At 48.8% G+C, this 22,251-nt stretch overlaps 7 protein-coding genes across 7 annotated transcripts; 4 read left to right on the top strand and 3 right to left on the bottom strand.

The window, feature by feature from the left end:
- Positions 1-297: 297 nt before the first annotated feature.
- On the top strand, positions 298-3,202 carry GUITHDRAFT_132640 (hypothetical protein; the record flags this gene model as incomplete). The annotated part of the gene is made up of 14 exons (XM_005841184.1): positions 298-509; positions 558-830; positions 869-1,069; positions 1,212-1,383; positions 1,486-1,626; positions 1,722-1,764; positions 1,811-1,908; positions 1,951-2,106; positions 2,170-2,238; positions 2,288-2,323; positions 2,504-2,730; positions 2,779-2,860; positions 2,933-2,974; positions 3,020-3,202. 14 exons carry the CDS (start codon positions 298-300, stop codon positions 3,200-3,202), a joined length of 1,935 nt encoding a protein of 644 aa, XP_005841241.1.
- A 30-nt stretch (positions 3,203-3,232) lies between these two features.
- GUITHDRAFT_150205 (hypothetical protein) lies at positions 3,233-3,869 on the bottom strand. The gene has a single exon (XM_005841185.1). The coding sequence runs from the start codon at positions 3,484-3,486 to the stop codon at positions 3,289-3,291; it is 198 nt and encodes a 65-aa protein (XP_005841242.1). The 5' UTR covers positions 3,487-3,869; the 3' UTR covers positions 3,233-3,288.
- A 529-nt stretch (positions 3,870-4,398) lies between these two features.
- GUITHDRAFT_132641 (hypothetical protein) lies at positions 4,399-5,642 on the top strand (the record flags this gene model as incomplete). The annotated part of the gene is made up of 9 exons (XM_005841186.1): positions 4,399-4,518; positions 4,564-4,737; positions 4,788-4,889; positions 4,941-4,998; positions 5,174-5,208; positions 5,291-5,371; positions 5,421-5,471; positions 5,528-5,563; positions 5,610-5,642. The coding sequence occupies 9 exons, from the start codon at positions 4,399-4,401 to the stop codon at positions 5,640-5,642; spliced, it is 690 nt and encodes a 229-aa protein (XP_005841243.1).
- A 1,773-nt stretch (positions 5,643-7,415) lies between these two features.
- GUITHDRAFT_100507 (hypothetical protein) lies at positions 7,416-8,438 on the top strand (the record flags this gene model as incomplete). The annotated part of the gene is made up of 8 exons (XM_005841187.1): positions 7,416-7,469; positions 7,528-7,704; positions 7,761-7,811; positions 7,951-8,004; positions 8,108-8,172; positions 8,222-8,256; positions 8,305-8,345; positions 8,403-8,438. The coding sequence occupies 8 exons, from the start codon at positions 7,416-7,418 to the stop codon at positions 8,436-8,438; spliced, it is 513 nt and encodes a 170-aa protein (XP_005841244.1).
- A 2,693-nt stretch (positions 8,439-11,131) lies between these two features.
- On the bottom strand, positions 11,132-15,365 carry GUITHDRAFT_132642 (hypothetical protein; the record flags this gene model as incomplete). Its single annotated transcript, XM_005841188.1, has 21 exons — positions 11,132-11,372; positions 11,468-11,556; positions 11,602-11,664; positions 11,907-12,017; positions 12,295-12,377; positions 12,552-12,606; positions 12,810-12,854; positions 12,897-12,944; positions 12,994-13,062; positions 13,106-13,150; positions 13,237-13,282; positions 13,378-13,517; positions 13,647-13,706; positions 13,905-14,045; positions 14,119-14,157; positions 14,324-14,411; positions 14,495-14,526; positions 14,568-14,614; positions 14,663-14,783; positions 14,813-14,891; positions 14,938-15,365. 21 exons carry the CDS (start codon positions 15,363-15,365, stop codon positions 11,132-11,134), a joined length of 2,070 nt encoding a protein of 689 aa, XP_005841245.1.
- Positions 15,366-16,078: 713 nt separating this feature from the next.
- GUITHDRAFT_100510 (hypothetical protein) lies at positions 16,079-17,553 on the top strand (the record flags this gene model as incomplete). Its single annotated transcript, XM_005841189.1, has 9 exons — positions 16,079-16,084; positions 16,131-16,355; positions 16,408-16,503; positions 16,551-16,610; positions 16,656-16,715; positions 16,765-16,890; positions 16,937-17,074; positions 17,194-17,347; positions 17,441-17,553. 9 exons carry the CDS (start codon positions 16,079-16,081, stop codon positions 17,551-17,553), a joined length of 978 nt encoding a protein of 325 aa, XP_005841246.1.
- Positions 17,554-17,783: 230 nt separating this feature from the next.
- GUITHDRAFT_132644 (hypothetical protein) lies at positions 17,784-21,987 on the bottom strand (the record flags this gene model as incomplete). Its single annotated transcript, XM_005841190.1, has 10 exons — positions 17,784-18,497; positions 18,541-18,627; positions 18,667-18,729; positions 18,818-19,564; positions 19,682-19,939; positions 19,982-20,322; positions 20,376-20,730; positions 20,775-20,840; positions 20,888-20,992; positions 21,037-21,987. 10 exons carry the CDS (start codon positions 21,985-21,987, stop codon positions 17,784-17,786), a joined length of 3,687 nt encoding a protein of 1,228 aa, XP_005841247.1.
- Between the last annotated feature and the right edge of the window lie 264 nt (positions 21,988-22,251).

The following is a 22,251-nucleotide window of genomic DNA, read 5'->3' on the forward strand; positions in this document are numbered from 1 at the left end:
CCCTCGCATCGCTCGTTTTCTTTTTCTCCGCCTCGTGTACGGTATGAGGGCCGGGGATCCATGGCGCCAACGACTGTGGCGAAGCTACTCCGAGCAGTCGATGGAACAGGAGGAGGAGGTGGAGGAGGTGGAGGTGGAGGTGGAGGAGTAACGAGAGGCGAGGAGCATGCATGGTAGATATGAAGAAGAGAGGGGGAGGATGAGGAGGAGGAGACGGGAATGGAGCGAATTCGAACTCAATCTTTGAAATTCTAGAAATTAGAGCAGAATGCCAGCCAATAGTCGTGTGAGCTGCACATGGTGAAGGTTTTGCTCCTGTTCCTGTCGACATGCTCGCTTGTCCATGTCCTCTTCATAGCTCAGAGAACAGCAAAGTTGCATCCTCCGGTCCTTCGCTTGCCCGTGCTCGTTGAGGTGCGGCTCCGTGGGGGTCAAGATGAAACCGACTGGTGGAACTTTGAGGAGCGGACGTTACAGAGCGACAAGGAGGAAGGAGGAGCAGCAGACATGTGACTCGCTGCCTCTCTTGTCGCCTCGGAACTGACTCTTGCTTTCAGCTTCCTTTCCGAATCGAAACCGCCGCAAGGGGATGTGTTCATCGCCTCTGCCCAGCCCGAGGAGGAGCAGGAAGGCAGCATGGAAGCAGCTCCTCACAGCGAGCAAGACGGGCTTGACGTTCAGTGTGCATGGATGACCTTCATCGACATGCTGCATCAGAGGAACCTTTGCCAAGAGATCGTGAGCTGGCAGCCGCATGACGCGCTAGGTAGTGAGGGGAACGTGGCGGGAGGAGCGCATCTCCGACGAGCGATCAAGGCTGCGAGGTCGAGGTACAAGAGGTTGCTCTCCCGACTGACTTGTCTCACAGCAACGCTTCAGTCTTCCGCATCTCACCCCACAAGTACCAGCTGGACTCAACCTGCCGTGTTCGTCTGAAGCGAAGGCTGCGGTACAAGCCGACGAGTGGTCAAGCTCGGTACCTCTCTTGCGTCAGGAGCGAGCTCAACAGGTTTCTCTTCCTCGAGCATGCAGACCTGCAGCTTTCCGAGCGCGTGCAGCTCGTCGGCAGGTGGGAGTTGAACATGGCGACGAGAGGGATGTTAAGCTCCCTCGACTTTCACCTCGTAGCCACCCAGGCAGATGACACGTGAGAGTCGATGATTTCCTCCTCCTCATCCTCCTCCTTCTACTTCTTCTCATGCTGTCTGCAGCTTGTTCTGTGTGGAGGGAGGCCCGTGGGTCTTCTCCTCCTGTGAACTTCGAGCACCCGCAGCCATCGCCATGATCGTCGTCCGCAAGGGGAGGGCGAGCATGGTTCACTGCTCTGTGAGGGGGGAAGGTTCAGACAAGCCGATGGAGGATGGAGTAGTTTGCCGAGAGGATGTGAGCATGTGTATCTGTTGCTGGTCCCCTCCTCTATTTCTCTTCTCTTCCCCCCTCCTGCTTTTGTGAGTTGGGTCCTTCTTATCAGAGATGTTTTATCAGGCTGTTTTTGCTGCAGATTTCTGCACTTTTCGCTTCATCGGGATCGTCGAAGAGCAGGTCACGCCTCACTTCGAGGTGATGGGGGGTCGCCAAGAGGTGACCCTGGCATCAACGTCTGGCACAGTACTCTCGTGCTTCGATGTAAGCAGCACCTGCTTGCGCCTCCGCCACAACCACCACCTGCTCTTCTCCTTTCCACCCTTTCATTCCATCCTGATCTCTTACGTCCATCACAGAGGAGCAAGGCAAGAGTCCGATCCTCCCTATTCCTTCAATGCGGTAACTGGTTGGCATTCTTGCGCTGCTTGTGAGGTGTGCACTGCAGGAATCGGAATCATCCTCGGGGACTTTGCACAAGTTTCGGTTTCTTCCTCCTCCTTTCACGAGATGGATGCCGCGTTTGAAGTCTACGAGGATAGGAAGGTAGAACCTCCTCCCTCTCCGTCCAGCACTCACCTGTCGCAGGATTGTTTCCTCTCAGCTCGTCAAGTGAGCGTGTCGCGGGGAGTGCAAGAGATGTTGGTCAACGACACTGAATTCCAAGAGTACGAGTGGTTGTCTGATTGTCAACTGTGGCACTCCGACGATCGGCCTCCCCGTTTGGAGGAGCAGGACTGCAATGTGAGGGTTTGTAGTTTGTGATCCCGCGATTGTTTTGTTCTCCGTCATGTCTCCCTCTTCCAGGTTGGGTTCAAAGCGACCTACATCCACAAAGTGGAAGCGTGGTACGACAAGTTTCTGCAGCTCATCCTGGTTCCTGCTTCCCGCCTCCTTGGCTTTTGTTCATCTCACAACATTGCAGGATATGAGTAGAATTCGTGCGCACCCGCTTGCTAAGGTAATCCTGCTCCTTCTCTTTTTGTTTCCCCATAACCTCTTCCCCTACAATCTCTTCTCCTCCTCAACTTCACGTGTTGCTGCCTCTAAGATCCCTTTCTTTTCTTGTTTCTTTTCTTGTTGATTGTTTCTCCTATCCCTCTGTTGCCGCCATCCTGTCGACCCTGAAGGCCCCTCGCAGCCAAGATGGGAAAAGTTCCTGGAAAAGCATCCAGATTTCTTGAAGATCATGTCGTTTGACATGACGGAGGATGAAATCGATCAGCACATGTTCGTTTTTCTGTCTGTTCCTGCTGCTCTTTTGACTGAGAGCAGAATGGCGGAGTACCCGGAGTTCGAGAGGATCAAGGAGGAAATTGAGCGCAACGTCACTCAGCAGGAGCAGGAGCAGAGGAGCATCGTCTACAAGTAAGATTATCGCCCCCCTCTGTGTTGCTCGCTCTCATCCTCCAACAGCATCTTTCTCCCAACCCCGGGGCCTCCTGTACCTGGCGATATCGGACACTACGAGGTTGACCCAGAGAAGGAGATCCGATATGTGAGATCCTTGTCTTCTTTACTTCCTTCCCGCGCCCCCTCCCCCCTCCTCCTCTCCCTAATGACTGCGCAGGCTCTTCGTGCTAAGACTTACCTGGAGAGAGATCCGAGACTTGTGAGGTTTGTGATTGCTCGCTGGCTTCTACTCAGACTGCCACAGGCACCTCTCATTCCTCCATTTCCGGGTGTGGACGAGGATTACTTCCGTGAGGCATACAAGAAGCCGATTGAAGCAGAAGAGGACGCAGTTGCTAAAGCATTCAAGAGCGATGAGGACGAGGACGAGGACGAGGACGAGGACGAGGAATCAGTCCAAGATGCGAACACGATGCAAGATGAATGAAGGAATAATCAATCCATTAATCCACAAGGATTCAGTGAATGAATTTAATCCTAGAGCCGAGTCTTCGCAATAATAATCTTCACCATCTAGTGGAACACAACTGGGGGACCCTCCCAAGGAACGCCGTTCTTCCAGTAGTCGTAGGTGGAGTTCATCGGGGCGCAGCCGAACATGCCAGCAACAGCGCAGGGGGCATCAGGACCATCATCAGCGATGCCACCCCAGGCAGGAGGAGGACCGACGTCACCGGCGTGGTGGTGGGCCAAGAAGGCCTCCACTCCCATAAGCTGCAGCACATGTCATTGTTGGATTTCGTAGATGCGATGAAGTTGAATACATGCCAACCCGATCCAAGTTCAATTTTCTTTTTCATCAGTCAACAAGATCGATCAATTTCAAAGAACGAGAGATGTACTGAATACAACACTACTCACTGGATGACCACATTTCAAGGCAGGTACAAATAATGGCATCAACAGACACCCAGATGAAATGGAACACAAAGCAAAAAAAAAAAGCACAAGAAATGATTTGAACATCTTGTTTGAGTTTAAATGCACAAGATACTATCAACGATCATCACTGCAGCAACAGAATACTCCATGAAAAACCAGCTAACCCATCATGTCAACACACATAGCAAGACTTCTAAGAGTGACGGCCCATAATCAAGTAGTGAAACAAATGCCACAATCATGCTCTGCATTAATATCTCCCCTTCTTTCAACATATTATTTACAGTCGCTCCTCAAACAAGTCGCAATCCGCTGCCATCTTACCTTTTGGAAGAACATTTCCCGTGCGAAGAGACGCGGCTCTTGGTTTTATACCATCTCAATCTCGTACCCCCCCACCCCCTTTATCCCACATACTACCTACCCCATGGGGTAACCGAAGAGCCAAGAGTCAAGAGACAGGTACCAATCCGGATCGACAGAACATTTTATGCATTATTTAAAGCTGCTCTTGGTACAATACTAAAATTATATAAAGTATGATTCCTACTCAGAGTAAGTCCGCGCAGGAGGAAACAATAATAGCCACAAGTTTTAAAAGCTTAGTTCAGTCTCCGGCTCAACTAAACTTGGCGCCCGGGTCATCTGGCCGGGCCGTTACTGAGGTTCGAGTCATCGGCCGGCCCGGGGGCGGTTGCCGGGCGGCCCGGAGAGGCGGACAGTGTGACGTACGCGTGCAACATGCTAGATCGTAGTGTTGCGATGGTTGACGGTATGATCGAGGAGCTTGAGGCTTTCCTGGGGGTATCGTCCAAGAATAATTGCGCCATGAAGGATGAGAAGAAGAAGAAGGTCGAGAAGGTGTGAGGTGATCGTAACGTCGTTCGCGGCTAATTGAGTTGTTAGGAACAAGCTAAACAACCTGACAAAGTAAAGGATGAGAAGAGAACAGAGAAAGGCATCGAAAACAAAAAGACAGACAGCAAACCTGATGAAAAGAAGAACAAAGCTGAGAAGCAAAACAAAGAGCCGAAAGCTGCTGGGGACACGAAGGCCGCACCTGCTTCAGAAGGCGAGCAGGTGAGATTATTTCACTTGTACGAATTATCATTGAAGTACACAAAATCCAGCCTGAATTCACCAAGCTTGAGCTCAAAGTTGGAGTTCTCACCAAGACATGGTTTCATCCAGATTCCGAAAAGCTTTACTGCGAAGAAATAGATGTTGGCGAGGTTTCACAGCTGTTATTTTCTTTATTTCTTTGACCAACCCATTTTGTACAGGAGGCACAGCGTCAGGTTGCGTCAGGGCTCAGGCATCATTTTTCTCTTGAGGAATTCTGTACGCATTTTGACACTGGAATACCCTATATTTCTGATCAGAAACTATAAGGTCCGGGGAGGAAAGTTGTAGTCGTTACAAACCTAAAGGCAGCAAAAATGGCTGGATTCGAATCGCAAGGTTCGATCTTGTCGTGCCTTTCTACAGCGAAGAAACTAATCACCTTTGAAATCAGGTATGGTGATGGCAAGCACCAGTCCTGATGGGAAGGTTGAGTTACTAGATCCTCCCCATGATGCAAAGGTTGCAGAAATTGGTTTTGATGTTCCAAACTCATGTCAACTTTTTCTAGGTTGGAGAGAGGATTTTCATAGAAGGATTGACAGGAGAGCCATTCAATCCTAATCAGGTCCAAAAGAAGAAAGTTTTGCAGGTACACTACTCCATGTCGCAATGACCTCATACTGAACTGCATTCCGCAGGCTGTTTTGCCAGATCTACAAACAAATGACGATTGTGTTGCTTGCTGGCAGGTGACTACTTGTCCTGACATCTCGCTCCATTAATTCGTTGATTTATTTGATCGTAGGGCAAGCCATTCATGACAAGTGCTGGCCCCATCAAGGTGATGTACTGCCGTACTTTCTATTTCGGATGACCGACATTCACAGGTTAAATCAAACAAGAAGTGTCCAATCGGTTGATTTATATTTCTTACAATGTCGTCCACAACCTCTTATTCCCCAAAATGGAACAATTAAAGCTGTTTTGTTTGTGTGACTGCGACTTATAAGCTTTTGCGACAAAGTGATGTTCGAAAAAGGGAGCTTGGACTACAGTATCCGTTGCACTGCTTCAATCTGGTCCAAGACGTGCGCATCAACCAATTGGTTGCATATAATAATAAGGATCGTACGCTCCTGCTGCTGCACCCGCAGGTTCTGTGACAAAAGATCCTGAAGCCATGTACGAGGGATAATACTCATTTGGTGGCGGTAAAGCAGGGGCGTAAGGGTACGCAGGAGGAATTAGGGTAAAGTACATTTTAGGCCCCAGCCTCGTATCTGAGCCCTGCATTTAATCATCACTGTCGTACTCGAACAAAGCAAAAAGGTCACCCCGTCCCAAGAGAGGAAACAAGCTCAACAACTTCAAAAGATACCGAGAGTGGATTTTCAATCGAGAAGGAAATCAAGGCACCCTAAAATATAGGATAGAAATCATCTGATTGATATAAATATAAAACTACTTCGAATCATTTGCTGACCATGTTCGCACTTCTCACTCAACCGAAGATTGACAACTGTTCTGATGTCCCTCATACAACTTTAAATCCAATCTCCTTTCATACCTCTGACTCTTCGAGTGAGTTTGTCACACTTGCTTAACCTAGTCATATGAACGTTTTGACACGTCAATGGCAACAGGATTCATGAACAAACGTGGTGTTCTCTATCATCCACGCATTCCACTCGAATCACGGCGCTTCGCATTTTTGCTAGATGCAACGGAATATAACGTCTGGATAACGGAAATTTTAAAAGACAGTTATAAGAACCATGTCAGTACGAATTATTTCAAAAGGCCCGGGGCGTCTAGCTACACGGCTGCCGAATCCCGCTACCAGAGCACCGTTCTTGTACCATCATTCTGTCACCAAAAGTGTTATAAATTTCTATACTTGACTAAACATTGAATAAATTTATTTTAAAAAATTATTAAAGATAAAATCTCAGTTGTATGATTCTTATGGTGGGGTGATTGAATGGGACGGTAGGGTAGTGTGGACATCGAAGGGTCCCCTCTTGTGTGAGAGTACCCCTCCATTTATGTCAACAATCGCCTGCTCATTGTTTTGGTGATGTTACCCTGGCGTCCATGGGGAAGGGTAAATCCCATCATTTGAGGGGGTAGGGGTGTTAATGAGGGGGTCAGAATTGAAGTCAAAAGCTCCACTCTGAATGGGTGGGGTACTGAGATCCTGAAATCAAAGACGGGTCGGGTACTGATTATGATTCAGGGTGGTGTGATGGGTGGCAAGGTACACTTCGTGGGGCGGGGGGTACAATTCTGGTTTTTGAAATTGCACCCCCTACTACCCTATTACCCCACCCCCCTCAACATCGAAGCTAACTACTACCCCTCCCCAACATTCAGCCATTGCATTCAGCTCATTGATGCCGCAGGGAACAGGAGGGCAATGTATGCAGCGAACATGAAGTTCTCTGGATAGCATCGTGATGCTCAGGCAGTGCACGCAAAATTTGTAAGAATGTTGCGGGAATGACGAGGCGGAACGAGAAGATAATGCTTCAACCCCTTGATTGGCTGCATTACGACTGAACGGAATTTCAACTTGTAAAAACGGGCCCTTTCGTTTTCTACTCCAAAGCTAAGAATTACAGCAATATCAGTCCGTGAAATAAAAGATTCCTGAGGAAGTCATGGGAGCAGAAACATCAAAGCAAGGTTCGAAAATGGGCGTGGAAGCTCTAGGTTGTGTTGACTGCCTTTCAGCAAACCATGCGAAGGTAAGTCAAGAAGTCTTTTTTCCAAACCCTTACGCGTCTGCTTATTTTGCTTGCTCAGAATCGAGTGCCATCAACGTCCAGCCTTCTCTCGCGGTCTCCGGCACATTCCGGATTTTATTCCATGAGCTCCGACGATCTTAGATTTTCGGAAGGACAAAGCGGCAAAGAGACAAGAAGTTCACACGATCTTTCTACATACCAATCAGAGTTTTCTGAGCCAGAAAACACAGATCAGGTCAATGCTTGATCACACCGTATGTTTGTTTGACGAGACTCACACGATTATTACAGCCTAGCAGATTGAAAGTCTATGATCACTCAGCCAGCAAAAAAACACATCAGGTGTTAGACAAAGCAGCTCTCAAGACTGAAAGTCTCTGTGTGCAACGATCAACACCTCATTTTGATTCTTTTTTCACTTGTTATGTGCATGCACTCAAAGAAAAAAAAACGTTGATCATTATCCTAAATTACGGGACAGGATTTGCGGGAACAGCGAACACTGGATTCTGACGCTACTGACACTCTGCTAAAGGTAAGAGGAGTTTTTGAGGAAGCCTTCTTGTAAATCAGATTTTGCTTCTCTCTTCTTAAACCTTGGTGTCGACCCTCTCTTACCTCTTTTCTCCACTACACAGGAAATGGGTTGGTCGATCATCATTGTGCATGATGCGAAGGGCATTGGGTCATATCCATTCCAAAGGTGAGCCCGATGCATGATAAAGTTTGTTGATAATCACAAGTCTCCGCAGGCTATATACTGCGCCAGATGGAAAATGCTTTCAAAGTGATTCGCACGAAACTCCTTTCCGATTGTCTCATTCAATTTACGTAGGCCGTGAGAGCGCACTGACTTATCTTGGGATTCCGTTTCAGGTTTTGATTCGTCTTTATGGATCAGAGACTGTAGATAGTAACCCAGCTTTGCTGCAGGGAAATAGGGAGTCGTTTATTCGTTGGGAAGTCTGATTTCTGTGGGGTTTACTTGAATCTAAAGTCTTCCAGTGGTACAAATGGGCATGTAACGTGTTGAACAATATACCAAGTCATTGGTGGACTGTCATTGGTGGACTGTTGAATTTAAACTATCTGTTGATAATCATCACTGTATACTTTTTGAATTTGAACTTGTAAATTCACGACGATCGGCGGCGGCGTGATCATGCCCTGAGTCACAAGGCGCATTTCATTCGGGCCGGCACCGTGACTGGAGCCCGTCCGAGGCCGGGCCGGACTCTGACAGTGACTCCGAGCCTGGCACTGGCCCGGCAGTCACGGACTGAGGCTGGCCGCGCCGCCAGGCTGCCGGGGCCCGGGCCATCCGCCGGCCCCGGCAAGGCTGAGTCACGGTGGCCCGGGGCGCCGTGCGGCCCATACTCGCTGAGTCGGCCCGCGAACCGTTCAGTGAACCGGCGGCCGGGAACCTCAGGTTGGCGAGCCGGGCCGGGGCCCCGCACGTAATGGCCCGCCCGCTCCGCATGTCCTGAGGTCCGAACTCGGAACTTAAATGCCCGGCCTCAGTGAATCAGTGATATGCCCCCTGCCAACCCGGACCGTCCGACGACTCGGCGACTCGATACTTTTAGTTAACTTTGAGTAAAAAATAGTAAGAAACTTGTGACCGACAAGTGTGAAAATGATTGCCCCCGCCCTCCGCACAACTGGCCCGGCGCCATACCGAAATTGATTGCCCCCATCCCTCCGCATCCCGAAATTGATTGCCCCCATCTCTCCGCATACCGAAATTGATTGCCCCCATCCCTCCGCATACCGAAATTGATTGCCCCCATCTCTCCGCATACCGAAATTGATTGCCCCCATCCCTCCGCATACCGAAATTGATTGCCCCGGGCATCCTGGCCCCCATCCCTCCGCGTACAGCCTCGGCTAAGCGACTCCTCGAGTACCCCACCTATCAGTCTCGCTGACCACCCTACCCGGACCCATGCAGGAGGCAACTAGGCTGTGACCAGGGGTACAGGTGGCCCCCTCTTCGATATTCAATGGTTCTCGGCGTATCTTTGGCGGGAGAACTTTACTGCAAGTGGGTAGGGTAGTGACACACAGGGGTATACATCAGGGGGTAGGGGTAAACACCAGTGTTCAAACGCAGAAGAAAATAAAACTGGCAAATGAGGATAAAGTACCGGTGGTGTTAACGCCAGAGGGGTATTTAATTTGTTGAAGGAAACTGAAGGGGGTGGTAGGTCAGGGCATATACTGCACCGAGCGATGGCGAACAGAGGAATTGAACGCAAAACTACACAAGAAGAATGCAAACAGATCATACAGAGCATCAACATATGTCATGCAGTGTGTGATCAAAATTTATCTGAGTTCACATTTTCATTCTTCCATTTCATCATTTTCCTTTGCAGCGAACAAATCCTTGCGTCTGTCTTTTTTGTTCAGGCCGAAATATCTTTTCGCCAATCCAAACCAAAGAATATTAGACAATATGGATCTGAATGGTGTAGCTTTTTCAGCAGAGGTTCTCTGTCTCACGAACCTCCAAGTATGGTCAGTTTTCATTTATACATATTCTGGATTTCAGATGCCCGAGTTAGATAATACCATCTTTATCCCTCTTGGACTTAATCTTGCTTGAAATAGTTGATTAATGTCTATTTTGTTCAGGAAATGCATGTCTACATTAAATTTGAAGGAAGAAAGATACCTATTGAGTTCGCAAGTGGCTCCTTGCAAAGTCTAAGAACAAAGGTACAAAACATCCTTGAAATCAATCCTGCAATGAGTGATAGCGTTGTGTTACTGCTCAGGTCCATGAAACAACTGGAATTCCTGCAGAGAAGCAACGATTGATTCACAAGAAGAAGCTGATGAGAAGCACAAACGATCTCGACATCGTTTGCGAGAATGAGGTAACAGAAAATCTTCTGTGCACTTTCGCCAATCTTTTCCCTTCAAAGATTTTGCTGTTGATTGGCACAAAGCTGCATAGTGATGAATATCCGATCACAAACGAGTGGAACGAAAAGGGAGAAGGTCAAGTGTTGGTGAAGAGCATCTGCCAAGTTGGGTTCAATCCGGGGAATCTGGCTGTTTTGACCATCACCGTGGACGTGTGCAAGTCAGAGACGACTGGAATCCTTCTCTCCAAAGTCATCGCAAAAGCGAGAAGAGATTGGCGACTGGTGACAACCTTTGCTGTGCTTTGCAGCAGCGTTACTTTGTTTGCAGACCGAATTTCCCTCCTCCCATCAATTGCTCATCGGAGGGGTCGATGTTGAGTTGGGACGTACCTTGGAGGAGCACAAGATCAAGCCTGGCAGCTCTCTGTTTCTGGTTAACCGACCGTTACCTCCTCCATCCTCCCACGGTCGCACCCACGGAAATACTAGCCATCGCTAATGGCCTTGAAAACTTCACTCGAACACCAACATGTAGCATATGTATAATACATTGGAGAGGAAAAGAGACGAGAAAGACATACAGGCTCAAGACAGTGATCAATAGGAAGTCATGTTGCATCGCCGTGAACAGACGCAGCTCGGAGAGTTTCGGAAACATTCCTTGCAGAGAGAAAGCTGTTCCCAGCTCCTCTGCGAGATTGTTAGAGAGGCAACAGCATCCTCAACAATTCAGGGCTTAGGAGAGTAGAGTAGAGGAGAGGAGAGCGAAAACCTTCGCAAGGGTCGGGTTCACAAGACCTCCAACCATGGATTCCGGGCAGAGCCAGCATGGGCTCGAGCTGCTGTCATCGACAACTCGTCAGGGACGGCGGAGGCATGGAAGCGAGAAGCATACGCATCCTCCGACCCTTCTGAGATGGGACAGTAAAAATCACAAAACCCTCCGGCACAGTAACTGTTGGACTTGCAGGGCTTGGCATCATTCTGTCCACCTATGCAGGTGGAGACATGCTTGGAGAAGTTGGCATAACTGGCAAGGAGTGAGGAGGAGGAGGAGGAGGAGGAGGAGGAGGAGGAGGAGGGGGAGGAGGGGGAGGGGGAGGAGGGGGAGGAGGAGGAGATGACCTGTACTGATATCTTCCCCGCGAACATTGAAGTAATCTCCAGTCTACGTTCATCTCGCATGCTCCTCCCCCGCATAGAGCCGAAATAGCCTGCCATCGCTATCAGTAAGAGTGCTTAGCGATCTTTTTCTTCACCTCCTCGACGTAACATCGGGTACCAGACATGTTGGTTTCCCTCCCGCACACCAACTTACTCATCTGCGAGCAAGCCGAAATCTCGACAGGGGCAGAGCAGCTGCAAGAGATCGCCTGTGCTCAGTGAGCAAGAGCAAGAGTGCACGAGCACCAGACTTGTATGCAAGGCCGGCAGATACATCTCCTGCTGTAAAAGAGACGACTGTGATCGGAGAAATAACGAGCGGCAGCAGCCTTCTGCTCTTCATCATCCTGCTTTGCTCGAGCAAGCCACAGACGAATCTCGTCGATGCTGATCGTCTGACCGCTGCTTCCTCTACATGCAATGGCCTCAAACGAGCTGCCGCATGCTCCGCCTGCTGTTGCCACCTGCTCTTTGTGTCACCGATGCCCGTGGGAGCTTTGCAGCTTCCTTGCTATAGGTGGGACAGGGCCAGCAGAGGAAAGGCCCCCAAGGCGAGAAGAAGAAGACAGGACCGGAGGGAAAGGTGAAGACTGCTCAATGGGATCATTGCCAAGCAAACCAACGATTCCTCCCTCCTTCCTTCTCTCCCTTCCTCCGCTTCCTCCGCTTCTTCCCTCCTCCTCCCCTTACAGGCTGATAAAAATGCTCCGAACATGGAGATGCACATGAGGCGTCGACCTCCCACCTAGACAAGCCATGAGCAGCGCCTTCGCTTGCTGCCCTCCTACCATCCCCTGCGGCCTCCGCGTCAGCCGGAGCAGACGAAACTTATTCAGAGGTAACTCGATGACGTTGCAAACAAGCGTAGCGGCTGAGGAAATCGTGAGAGGAGGTACTAGGAAGATTAGGAGAGATAAATAGAGAAAATGCAAGACAGAGAGGAGGTGGATTCGAAGATGTCATCGCTTGAAACTAGAAAACAAAGAGATAGGTGCAAAATGACCGGCGAGATAGAGATTTGAACAGGAATTAGAAATCCTCTAACCTGAAAATAGAGGGCAAAGAGGCAACGCAACATACAAGAGATACTGCCGAAAGACCTTTCGAATAAGTCAGCAATAAGAAACAGCAAATTTGATTATTTTTGAATTGGACTCTCTCAGTTATTGCGTTAGGGTTAAGTTAACTCCCATTCCCTTTTCCTGTCTTTCCATCTCCTGTTCTGCTGTCTTGTTTCACTAACTCCCCTTCCTCTTCATCGCAGCTGGTTTGCTGAGTCTCTTCTATCTCAATTCTCACTCACCAACTTGAAATATTCTTCCGTCAGTTCAAAGGGCTCGCGGGTGTCCTGGTCATGTCATGTGAGTCCACACCTTGACCCTGCATCAACCTGTTGGTCTTCGCAGCAAGGACGACAATTAATGATATTGAGCCACCACTGACACAACGTGTCACTGACTTTGATAAAAACGAGGTTTTGATCTCACCTGATACACGAAGGGTGATATCATTTGGAGCAGAAGGGTGACAACAAGGTCCATTCCCACGAAAAGAATCTGAACAATCATATCAGTTCCATTCCCTTCCTTCTGTCCTCACCGTCTGCAGAGCTATCCTGGTAATCATGCAGGTGTACCAAGGGACCTGGTGCTCAGTTGACATCCTCCTACAGATCTCGTCCTTCTCATCTAGTCTCCCCCATCTCTATCTCATGCACTCAATATTCCAACCTCAGCATAGTAGGTGAAGAAGAGCAGAGCCATCGTGTTGCAGATCCTGTCCGTCTTGCGATGAGCAACGTGCAAAGCAGGGGGATGAAGCCAAGGAAGGAAGAGAAGAGCTTCAGGAATGCGCGCAGGTAAAATTCTGACCTGTACACCACGAGCTTCGCCAGGCGATGGTTGCGGTAGCCCGTCCACGTCTCGTGCAGCTCCAAGTCTGTCAGAAGCCCTGCAACGAGTCCGAAAATAAAGTTTGCAATGCTGGACGTGCTGATGGCAAGAAGCGCGACCTGCGAGAGGGAAAACGGCGAGGAGAAGAAATCAGCAGACGGCACAGATACCATAGAGAAGAGGATGAAGAAGAAAGAAGATGAAGGCAAGAAAACAAGACTGGAGGCAAGATGGAAACTGAAGCTTACAAGCAATCGAGACGTCCCAGAGAAGTTAGTGGGAAAATTTGTTGCAACTTTGTAATTTTCCTGAAAGTTTTCAAAGCAGTCAACAACAAAGAGGAGAACGAATCTTCATTATCAAAATAACGCTGATTATCATGCCAATGTCGGATTCAAGAGGTAGAGGTAGAGGTAGAGGTAGAGGTAGAGGTAAGGGAGGAGAGAGGGAGATACGTTGCAGTGACACGTCAATCATAATGAAGTTGATGGTCGAAGCACACATACTTGTATCATCATTCGATTGAGGCCGAATAAGATAAAATACATGACGATGATGGGAACGCTGAGGCAGAGGAGAAAGAGGAAATAGGACAGTATCATGTATTTTGACTTGGTCAGCCTGTCGGGATTGTCTTCTATCGGAATCTTCAGGTTGCCATCAGTGGGTAAACAACGCGAGAAGAAAACGACAAGAGAAAATTTAGCAATCAACCATTACCTTCCTGTCGATGTCATCTAGTCTGATCTTTCTTTCAAGCTAAGACGTGCAACATCACAGAGTATGTGGCCGATGCAAAGGGAAGGGAAGTGAAAGGAAAGGAAGGGAACGCAAAGGGAACGCAAAGGGAACGCAAAGGGAAGGGAAGGGAAGGGAAGGGAAGGGAAGGGAAGGGAAGGGATGGGAAGGGATATGAGTAGCTTACATACTGCTCTTGAGATGCATCTTTGAAATAGAAAAGGTCGATCAAATAATAAGCCGGTCCCAACATTGCAGACAGCGAGTAACAAAGACTGAGCATGGCTATCCAGTAGCTATCAGACGAGGGCTGGAAGGAGGAGAGGAGGAAGGCACTCAGTAGCTGAGAGCTGCTCACGTCTTGACGCCATCCAAGGCCCTGATGACCTCCTGGGATCAGAGAGATTGCAACGAACAGTACAAGAGCAGACCTCATCGCGTAATTTAGGAAATGTATTCAGGGCGTGAGGAAGCCATCCTGCAATGATTTGACATCAAGAGAGCTCGAACAGTCACAGCATTTCACCAACGAGGGAGCAGAGAAGCAGTGCTATGTTTGCAACGGTAAGAAAGTTGAGAAAGTTGTAATATTGTCGGATACTGATGCCGAACTCGTCTTCAAGCTCCTGACCTTTCCATTTTAAGCTCTGCAAGAAGAATTCCATGTACTAACGACCTTTCTCGAACAGAACATCGACAAGTTCTGTCGGTTGTTCTCTACCAAGTCCTGTTGGATCACAAACTCTCCCGTTTTGCTATGGAGCGCCATCAGTATGCTGGGATGGAAGTACATCTCATGACCTGTTTCTGCAGATTTCCATGCCTGTGAGCTCAGGCGCGTCCGTTCCTGCCAGGTCCGATCGCACAGCCTGAACGAGAGGATCTGCTGCATGCCCAACTTTGCTCATCCCCTTCATCACTGTCTCGGCCAAGATTTCAGCTGGGGCGGCTATTCCTTGGATCGTCTTGCGAACCCGAGACGCGAGGGTTTCATGATCCGTTTGCGTCTCATCATGAGACTCCGCCTGTTCATGGACTTGCTGGTCCACATGCAGCTCGCCTGCATCGTCGCCTGTTTGCGTCTTCATGGCAATCCCTTCTCGCAAGCGTTGGGCGCTTGCGCGACTGTCGGAGAGTTCGATGGCTATCTCTGCATACGTTGACATGCCGTTCATTGGTTTCTGTCGTGACTCTTGCTCGGGGTCAAAGTATGATGGCCCGTCCGCCATCAGAGGCGCCGGCGGCTCTCAGACCGTGCTTGGCACCCCTCCTTCGCTGCGGAGGCAGAGTTAGATTCGATTAGCAGATTCGCAGGCTGAGGGCGACCAAAGGGTGAGGAGAGTAAGAGCACAGGTGACGCATGGAGAGCGACATGGGGAGCGACATGGGGAGCGACATGGGGAGCGACATGGGGAGCGACATGGGGAGCGACATGGGGAGCGACATGGGGAGCGACATGGGGAACAAGCGACAGTCCTGCACGGTCTTCTCGGGAGGAGTCTAAAAAGCCTTGACTAATTTTTTCCGCTGAAGCCCAGTAACTAAACATGAGTGGAACTAAACCCTCTCAATTTATTTCCGCCCCAGACGTGTCGCGGAATGCGCGCGCCAAGGAAGGGAGGTGGAGGGAGAAAGGAAAGGAAGCAGGCAGGGGGATGGGAAGGAAGCAGGCAGAGGGATGGGCAGCTACACGTGAGCTCATACACCACACTTGCGGTGCTATCTGTGTCGTCATGGCCTAGAATTTCCGGATCCAAGGTGCCACTACTGAGATGTGAAAAGAGGGCGTCGCTTGGCGTATTGCTATCGGTCTAGCTTTCATTCGATATTGCAATGATCTTATTTTTCTAGATTGCTGTTGCTATGCAGGTTATGATTACTTTCTTTTCAAGGATAAGGTTGGACTCCAGTGAAATCCTTTTCTGCTAAGCAACAAGCGGATATGAAGGTGAGAGGTGCTGGGCTCGTTTTGCTTTATAATTTTGAGTGCACAGGACGTGCAGATCTTTCTTGCATCATTTGTGCTGTCTTCCTTTCTTATAGACTGTCAATGCGCTAAGAAATACAATGACTATCTGCATGGGCTCGGCATTCAGATGCTCTCAGATTTCTCGCCGACGCTTGATCGTTCTTCAAAAGAACTTGAAACCATCATCCATGAGCGCGATCTTGCCATGGCAGCTCGTGCGGCGAAAGTGGAAGAGAAGATGAAGACGATGGTGTGCTGGAAAGACTTGGCTCGGCCTCGAGCATGACTTCCTTGTGGTTTAGGTCACCAAGCCTTGGGCAACTATGCATCCCCTGCGTCTTGAAAGAGAAGAGAAAAGGGACGAGGCGCTTGTACGTCAGGCTAAGCGACAAGTCGAAGTACTTTCCTCGTGCTGCCTCCGACCTGAGCTCATCAGTCCCTGCAGGAAGATCAACGGATGCTAAAGGAGGCGCAATCAGTATCCAATCACGATGAAAAGATGCTGGTAGTTTTTTCGCTTCAGTCTGCGGTAGGCTGATAAATGCTGCAGAAAGTTGCTGTGGCAAGAAAGTCACTGCAGATGGACGATGGTTCGATGAGGAGACAGAAGGTATCGGTTGTCTCTTTTGCCCTGCTGCAAAAGCTGACAGTGAAGGAAGGCCATGAAGAACCTGAATGTGAAAGCTCGTGTGGAAGCAAAACGCGACGGGGCCTTGCTGCATGATTGGCACATCGACAAAGACGGGCACATCGTACAGACTCAAGTCAAACCAGCAAGTGCTAAGGTGAGGTGAGATGAGTTAGCGACTCGCATATTGATGCGTGAAACAGAAGGCTTTGGCTACGCAACGGGAACACTCTCGAGCCAGATCAAACATCGCAGAGAAAGCCATCGATGATCGAGGTCACATGTCAGCAAGATTCGAAGCTGTGCATCGGAAAGCAGTTGCGCTCAGAAACCTTGGAAAGGTGATTATATGCTCTCACGGGAAAGGAGGAGGCAGGGCGAAGACGAGAAGGAATATGGCAAGGAGCGATGGGAGGTTAAGGTGGATGAAATTATCTTTTCTGATCTCCTTCATTTGCAGAAGCACAATGAGATCTTCGTCGATCAGGCGGATCGGAAGGCTCATCACACGGTTGAAGTGCTGCCTTATCTCTTGCCTCCAATTGGAATCGCTGTCCTCGTTGTTCTTGGCACAAGCACTTATATGGTCAAAAAATGGCAGAAAATCCCTAACGGTGAGCCGATATGCTTGCTTTCCCTCCTTCTTCTCACATGATCTATGATACCCGTGATTGCGTTCGTTGATCGTATCTTGACAATATTCCTAGGAGTTTCAATAGTGAGACGGCAGAATGTGGAAGACTTGAAAGCAGGATTCAGCAAATTTTCGGGAAAGAAGGAAGAAGTCCAGTGGAAGGAGCTTGAGCACTCTGCATTGTGATTGTCATACATCAGGCATGTATCAACGATGATGCCAATCGCCCACCAAGAATCACTGTTTCCAAAGTCTGAATCTGAATCTGACACGCTCTCATATGGTCACGAGACTCTGAGATCCTCTCAATATGAGGAAGCTATCTTGGACCCTTTAAAATATTCTTTCGGAAGAGTAAATTGAGTAACTTGGACCGTCGACATTCCCCAATGCTGTAGGAGGTGAAGATGAGAAAGCTATCCGCCTTCCATTTCATTCTTTCCTCCTCTACTCGCATTTCTTAGCCGATCAGCCAAAATGTCGACAGCTGGGATGCTCTCGGGGTCTCTGCGCTTGTACGAGCTGGGCCCCTTGAATTTCATCCCCCTCCACATTCCCGCAACTGAGTCGATGAGGTTGGCTGCGAAGAAAGCCAGAGGGTCGTTGATAATGGAAAGAGGCCACCAATGAGGAAGCAAGTGACTTTTCTCGCAGGGAGGACGGAGACTTTCCTCTGGCCAATCAGACCCATTCAAATGCTCGGGGATAATTTCAGGAAGAGGCACACTCCCAGCGTGGGGGATGAAAAGATCGCACTGCTTCTTGCTGGAGGAGATCTCGCGCATGGAAGCAACGAGGATCTCTTCCTCCACGACCTTGGAATGGTTCCACAGGTTTTCACCTCCTCTTGCTTGAAAGTAATCCTCAATCGACGAGAAGCCACTATGGGTAGCTGCTGCTGCCAGCCCGGAGAAGCAATTGATCACCTGCTCTCCCAGCTGTAAGATGAGCACGTTCGACGAGATCTCATCGCTGATTTTCTTGATTTGTTTGGAGGTGAGGCAACACTTGTCAGCCTCTCTTTTCGGTCTCAACACCAATTGATCGTCGAGCTTGTACAACTCGTCTTCCTCTAATTCCTTATCAAGCTTCTCCATCTTCAGCACCCAAGTGTCGTTCGATCTCCACGTCTACATCTGGTTATGACACCGAACACGAGGACGAGGGGCTGACCTGTTGGAGCATGAACATGAGACGGTCTTTCATGAAGTCAGTGTTCTCTTCGTAGTCATGTGGATCAGGTGCGGACATATTTTTGACCTGCAGCCTCTCAGAAGTTTAGATCTCATCCTTATATACCTTCAGTTCCTCCTCAAGTTCCTCCTGGCTCTCCAGATAAGATGCCACTAGCGTTCTTGCAAGCTACAGACAAGTCAGGAGGGATATTTTATGTACTCAATGTCATCACGATGTCTTTTCCATGCTCAGAGAGCGGTTGTTTCTCCAGCACCTCCCTGAATTTCTCCAACATCTGAATCTCGTCGAGGTGAAACCTCATGTTGGCGTCGCCATGGCTTGGGACATCCTTGAGCGATTGCAGCGAAACGGACTGGTTCCAGAGCAAGAGAAAGTCTGATACGAGCTCGTGCATCCTCGTCATGGGTTCGCCCTTGTGAGTGATAAGGTCTCGACAAATGGAGACGAAACGCTTGTGGGCTCGTTGTGCCACTACCAGCTGCAACACTGAAAGCTTTAAATCTCCATCGCATAATTTGCAAATCCAACTGAAGCTGCTGATCACTGATTGGCACGTGAAGATCGCTTGTGCTGTATCGAGATGATCAACATCGTTGCGATCCCCTCGCCATGGATAATGGCGATTCCAGGGGGATATCACTCGTTTGATAAATCCATCTCCCTCTTCTTCCTCCCCACCCTCCTCTCCTATCTTCTCTTTGAATTGCTCTTGTGCTTTTGATTCTGCAGGTGGAGACGATACTTCCTCTTCTTCGGGACCAAGGAGAGGCAAGTCCGAGCGATGGAGAGGAAGGGGTCCTTCAGGAACTTCTGCGTCTTTCCTTTCCATGCGATGTAGCGTGCCAACAACTGTCTTTCCTTTCTTTGCTTGCTCCTCGCTTTCATCCTCGCTCTCCGATAGAGGAAGCCCTGTTCCATCCCCAAGCAGCGTGAACGGATCTTCGTCTTCTCGGATTGCATAACGCCAAAGTCTGAAGTGCCTCTCTATGGCCGTCAGATTCTGCAGTGGGAGAACAAAACAAGTCAGAATTTACGAACAAGGGAATGGCAAGAACTCATTGAAAAGAAACAGAGAACAAGATAAGGTCAAGGGTAGAAAGAGGAACAGGATTGTCACCTCGGGTTGATCATGGCTGGCTGTTTCCAAAAGTCGATCGTATCCCTTCTGGCTCAAGTTTCCATTAAGCAGGCGCGTGACTTCGAAGTACTCTTGCAATGTGAGGTTCTCCTTCTCTCCCATCAAGTAATTGCATGTTCGCAAGAGATACTCTGATATATTGAACTTCTTGTGAAAGTCTTGAAGCAATCGATTGGCTCGATCTCGCTGTCTTGCTGCCTTCGCATCTTCCGGGGCCCTTCTCAGAAGATCTTTAATCTGCTAACCGGGTGAGAAACAACAAATTCACCAGCATTGAACCTTTTCAGTGAGGGGACAGATCAATCTTGACCGTTCAAACGTTTCATTCCATGATGTCGAATTTCCATATTTGGCCCTCCGCTCAGCAAGAATTTGCTCTTTACTCTCTTGGGGAACACTTCTGTACAAGGTTTCCAACAGCTGGTGATACACATCGTGGGGGTAATGAGACTTATCAAATTCAGCTAATTCTGTATAACACTGCAGCTCCAGGTCATTAAATCTGTCAGCTGCCATTTCGTCTAATGTCGAAGGGAGAGAGATCATTCCGCTGCGAACAAAATCCTCCACCTTATCACTGAATCTCAGGTTTGGGTGATACAAGGAGTACAAGGCCAAACCTGTTGCATAGTCTCCTTTTTGACTTGTCGTATCTCTTCATCTGTCAACATACATTGTTGCCTATCTAGGGCTTCGTCAAGACGTGTCGAGATATTTCTTTGTTGACTATGAAGGTAATAGATAAAAGTGAAGTTCTGGCTTGAAAATTTAGAGCTGGCTAGTTCATCCCACTTTGTTAACATCTTCAAGTACTCGTGTAGAGAAAACAAATCTTGTTTCTCAAAGTGAAGGGCTTTTTGAAAAAGACGATCTGCTTCTGTAAAATTTCCGTGCCGTCTGTAGAGAAATTTTGCAAGGCTTGCCAGGGCTCTGGCAGAGGTATCGTTGAGCTCTACTGCTCGTCGATAGAGACGAAAAGCTTTTTTGAGGGACCCTTCAGCCCCCCCCGACATATCGAACAGTCTCTCCTAGCCATTTGTCGGAATAAATTTCAAACTTCAAGATCACATACCTGGATATCGGCATTTGCAATCAAGACATCTGGGTGGACCGGATCGAGCGAAGGACCAATCTTGAACTAGAAAAAAGTCAGAAAAATCCACAATGTCAAACGTTTTTGCTTACTTGATCACACATCTCTTGAAATGCAGCTTCGGATAAGTTGTATTTCTCCTCTGCCCCCCGATAATCGATACCAAACCATTCTGTGTCATTGATTTCGTAGTTGAACTGTCGCCAAGTCAAGAAAATGTTTGCAGAAAGGCCAGGTATACCCGAAATGACGGTGTGAGGTTTGCAACTTTGACTGTTATGTTGCCTTCCAGTGTTGGGATAACCATCTCCTCCTTCTTTGGCTTCATTTCTTGTCGCTGTCGAAACATCTTCTCCACCATTGAGATGTTGACAAGTTTGATCGGTGTAAAGTTAGACAGAGTAACAGGCAAGGCCAAATCTTCATTTCTTTCCCTCATCTCTTGGAGCTTTTGCTTCACAGATGCTGAAACAGCCCAAGTCGATTCATTGAAAGGATCAAGGATCTGAACGTCGATCTTTCGTTTCTGCATCTCCTCACAGGCATAGATTCGCCGTGCAATCTCTTCATCCATATCACAGTCTATGTGATTTCTCGTCCATAAAATTTCCCTAGCCTTTCGCTCTTCGGCCTTTCGTTCTTCCATGAACTTTCTTACATTCGTCACATTCTTTGAAACAATGCCGGCATCAGTGCACCAAAAGCACTGTACAACCTTTCCTGAATTGGTTCCGGAGCTCTGATTCAAAGGGCAGTCTTCGTCGACATCATTGAAGAGAAAATCTTTGTTTTCATTAGGATCTACACAGAAAAAAGTGTTTTCCTCAACAAACTCAGAAACAGAGTCCCTTGTTGCGTTCTCAAAGATTCTGTCAATTCTTTGTATGTCCTCATCCTCAGGGTCCTTGTTATTTCGATTGGACATTTCTTGTTTTGCAGCTAATTCTGCCTTTTTCCTTTCATGTTCTTCAATAGCGGCATCTATCAATGGCTGCAACTCTCTTCTCCGTTCTTCCCATCTATTTTCGTGATAGTTTTGCTGCAATCTAGCAGCCGAATCCAACCCTCCACGAAGTCGCAATGTCTTGGAGAGTATCGTTGGATGTAAAGGGTCTGTATCAGAAGAGGGGATCAGCCTGCATGACTGTAGGGATGCAAGGACGAAGAGGACAAGAGATGCCTTTGGCACCATGCTACCTTCAAACGCTAATGCGACTCTGCCATAGTCGCATGTCGGGCCCGGGCACTCAGTAGGCTTCGCGGGCCCTTCCCGAGGAAGGAGGCCGGGCGGCCCTTCCCGAGGCAGGCGGGCCCTTCCCGAGGCAGGCGGGCCCTTCCCGAGCCTCGGAGGCAGGCGGGCCCCTTCCCGAGGCATGCACATCCGCGGCGGCGTAGGGAGAGCGCAAGGGGACCGGAGGAAGCTGCGAGCAAGGGTTAGGTACAGTTCAAATAGCTT

This window comes from Guillardia theta (genome assembly GCF_000315625.1).
Source record: "Guillardia theta CCMP2712 unplaced genomic scaffold GUITHscaffold_4, whole genome shotgun sequence".
Classification (NCBI taxonomy): Eukaryota; class Cryptophyceae; order Pyrenomonadales; family Geminigeraceae; genus Guillardia; species Guillardia theta.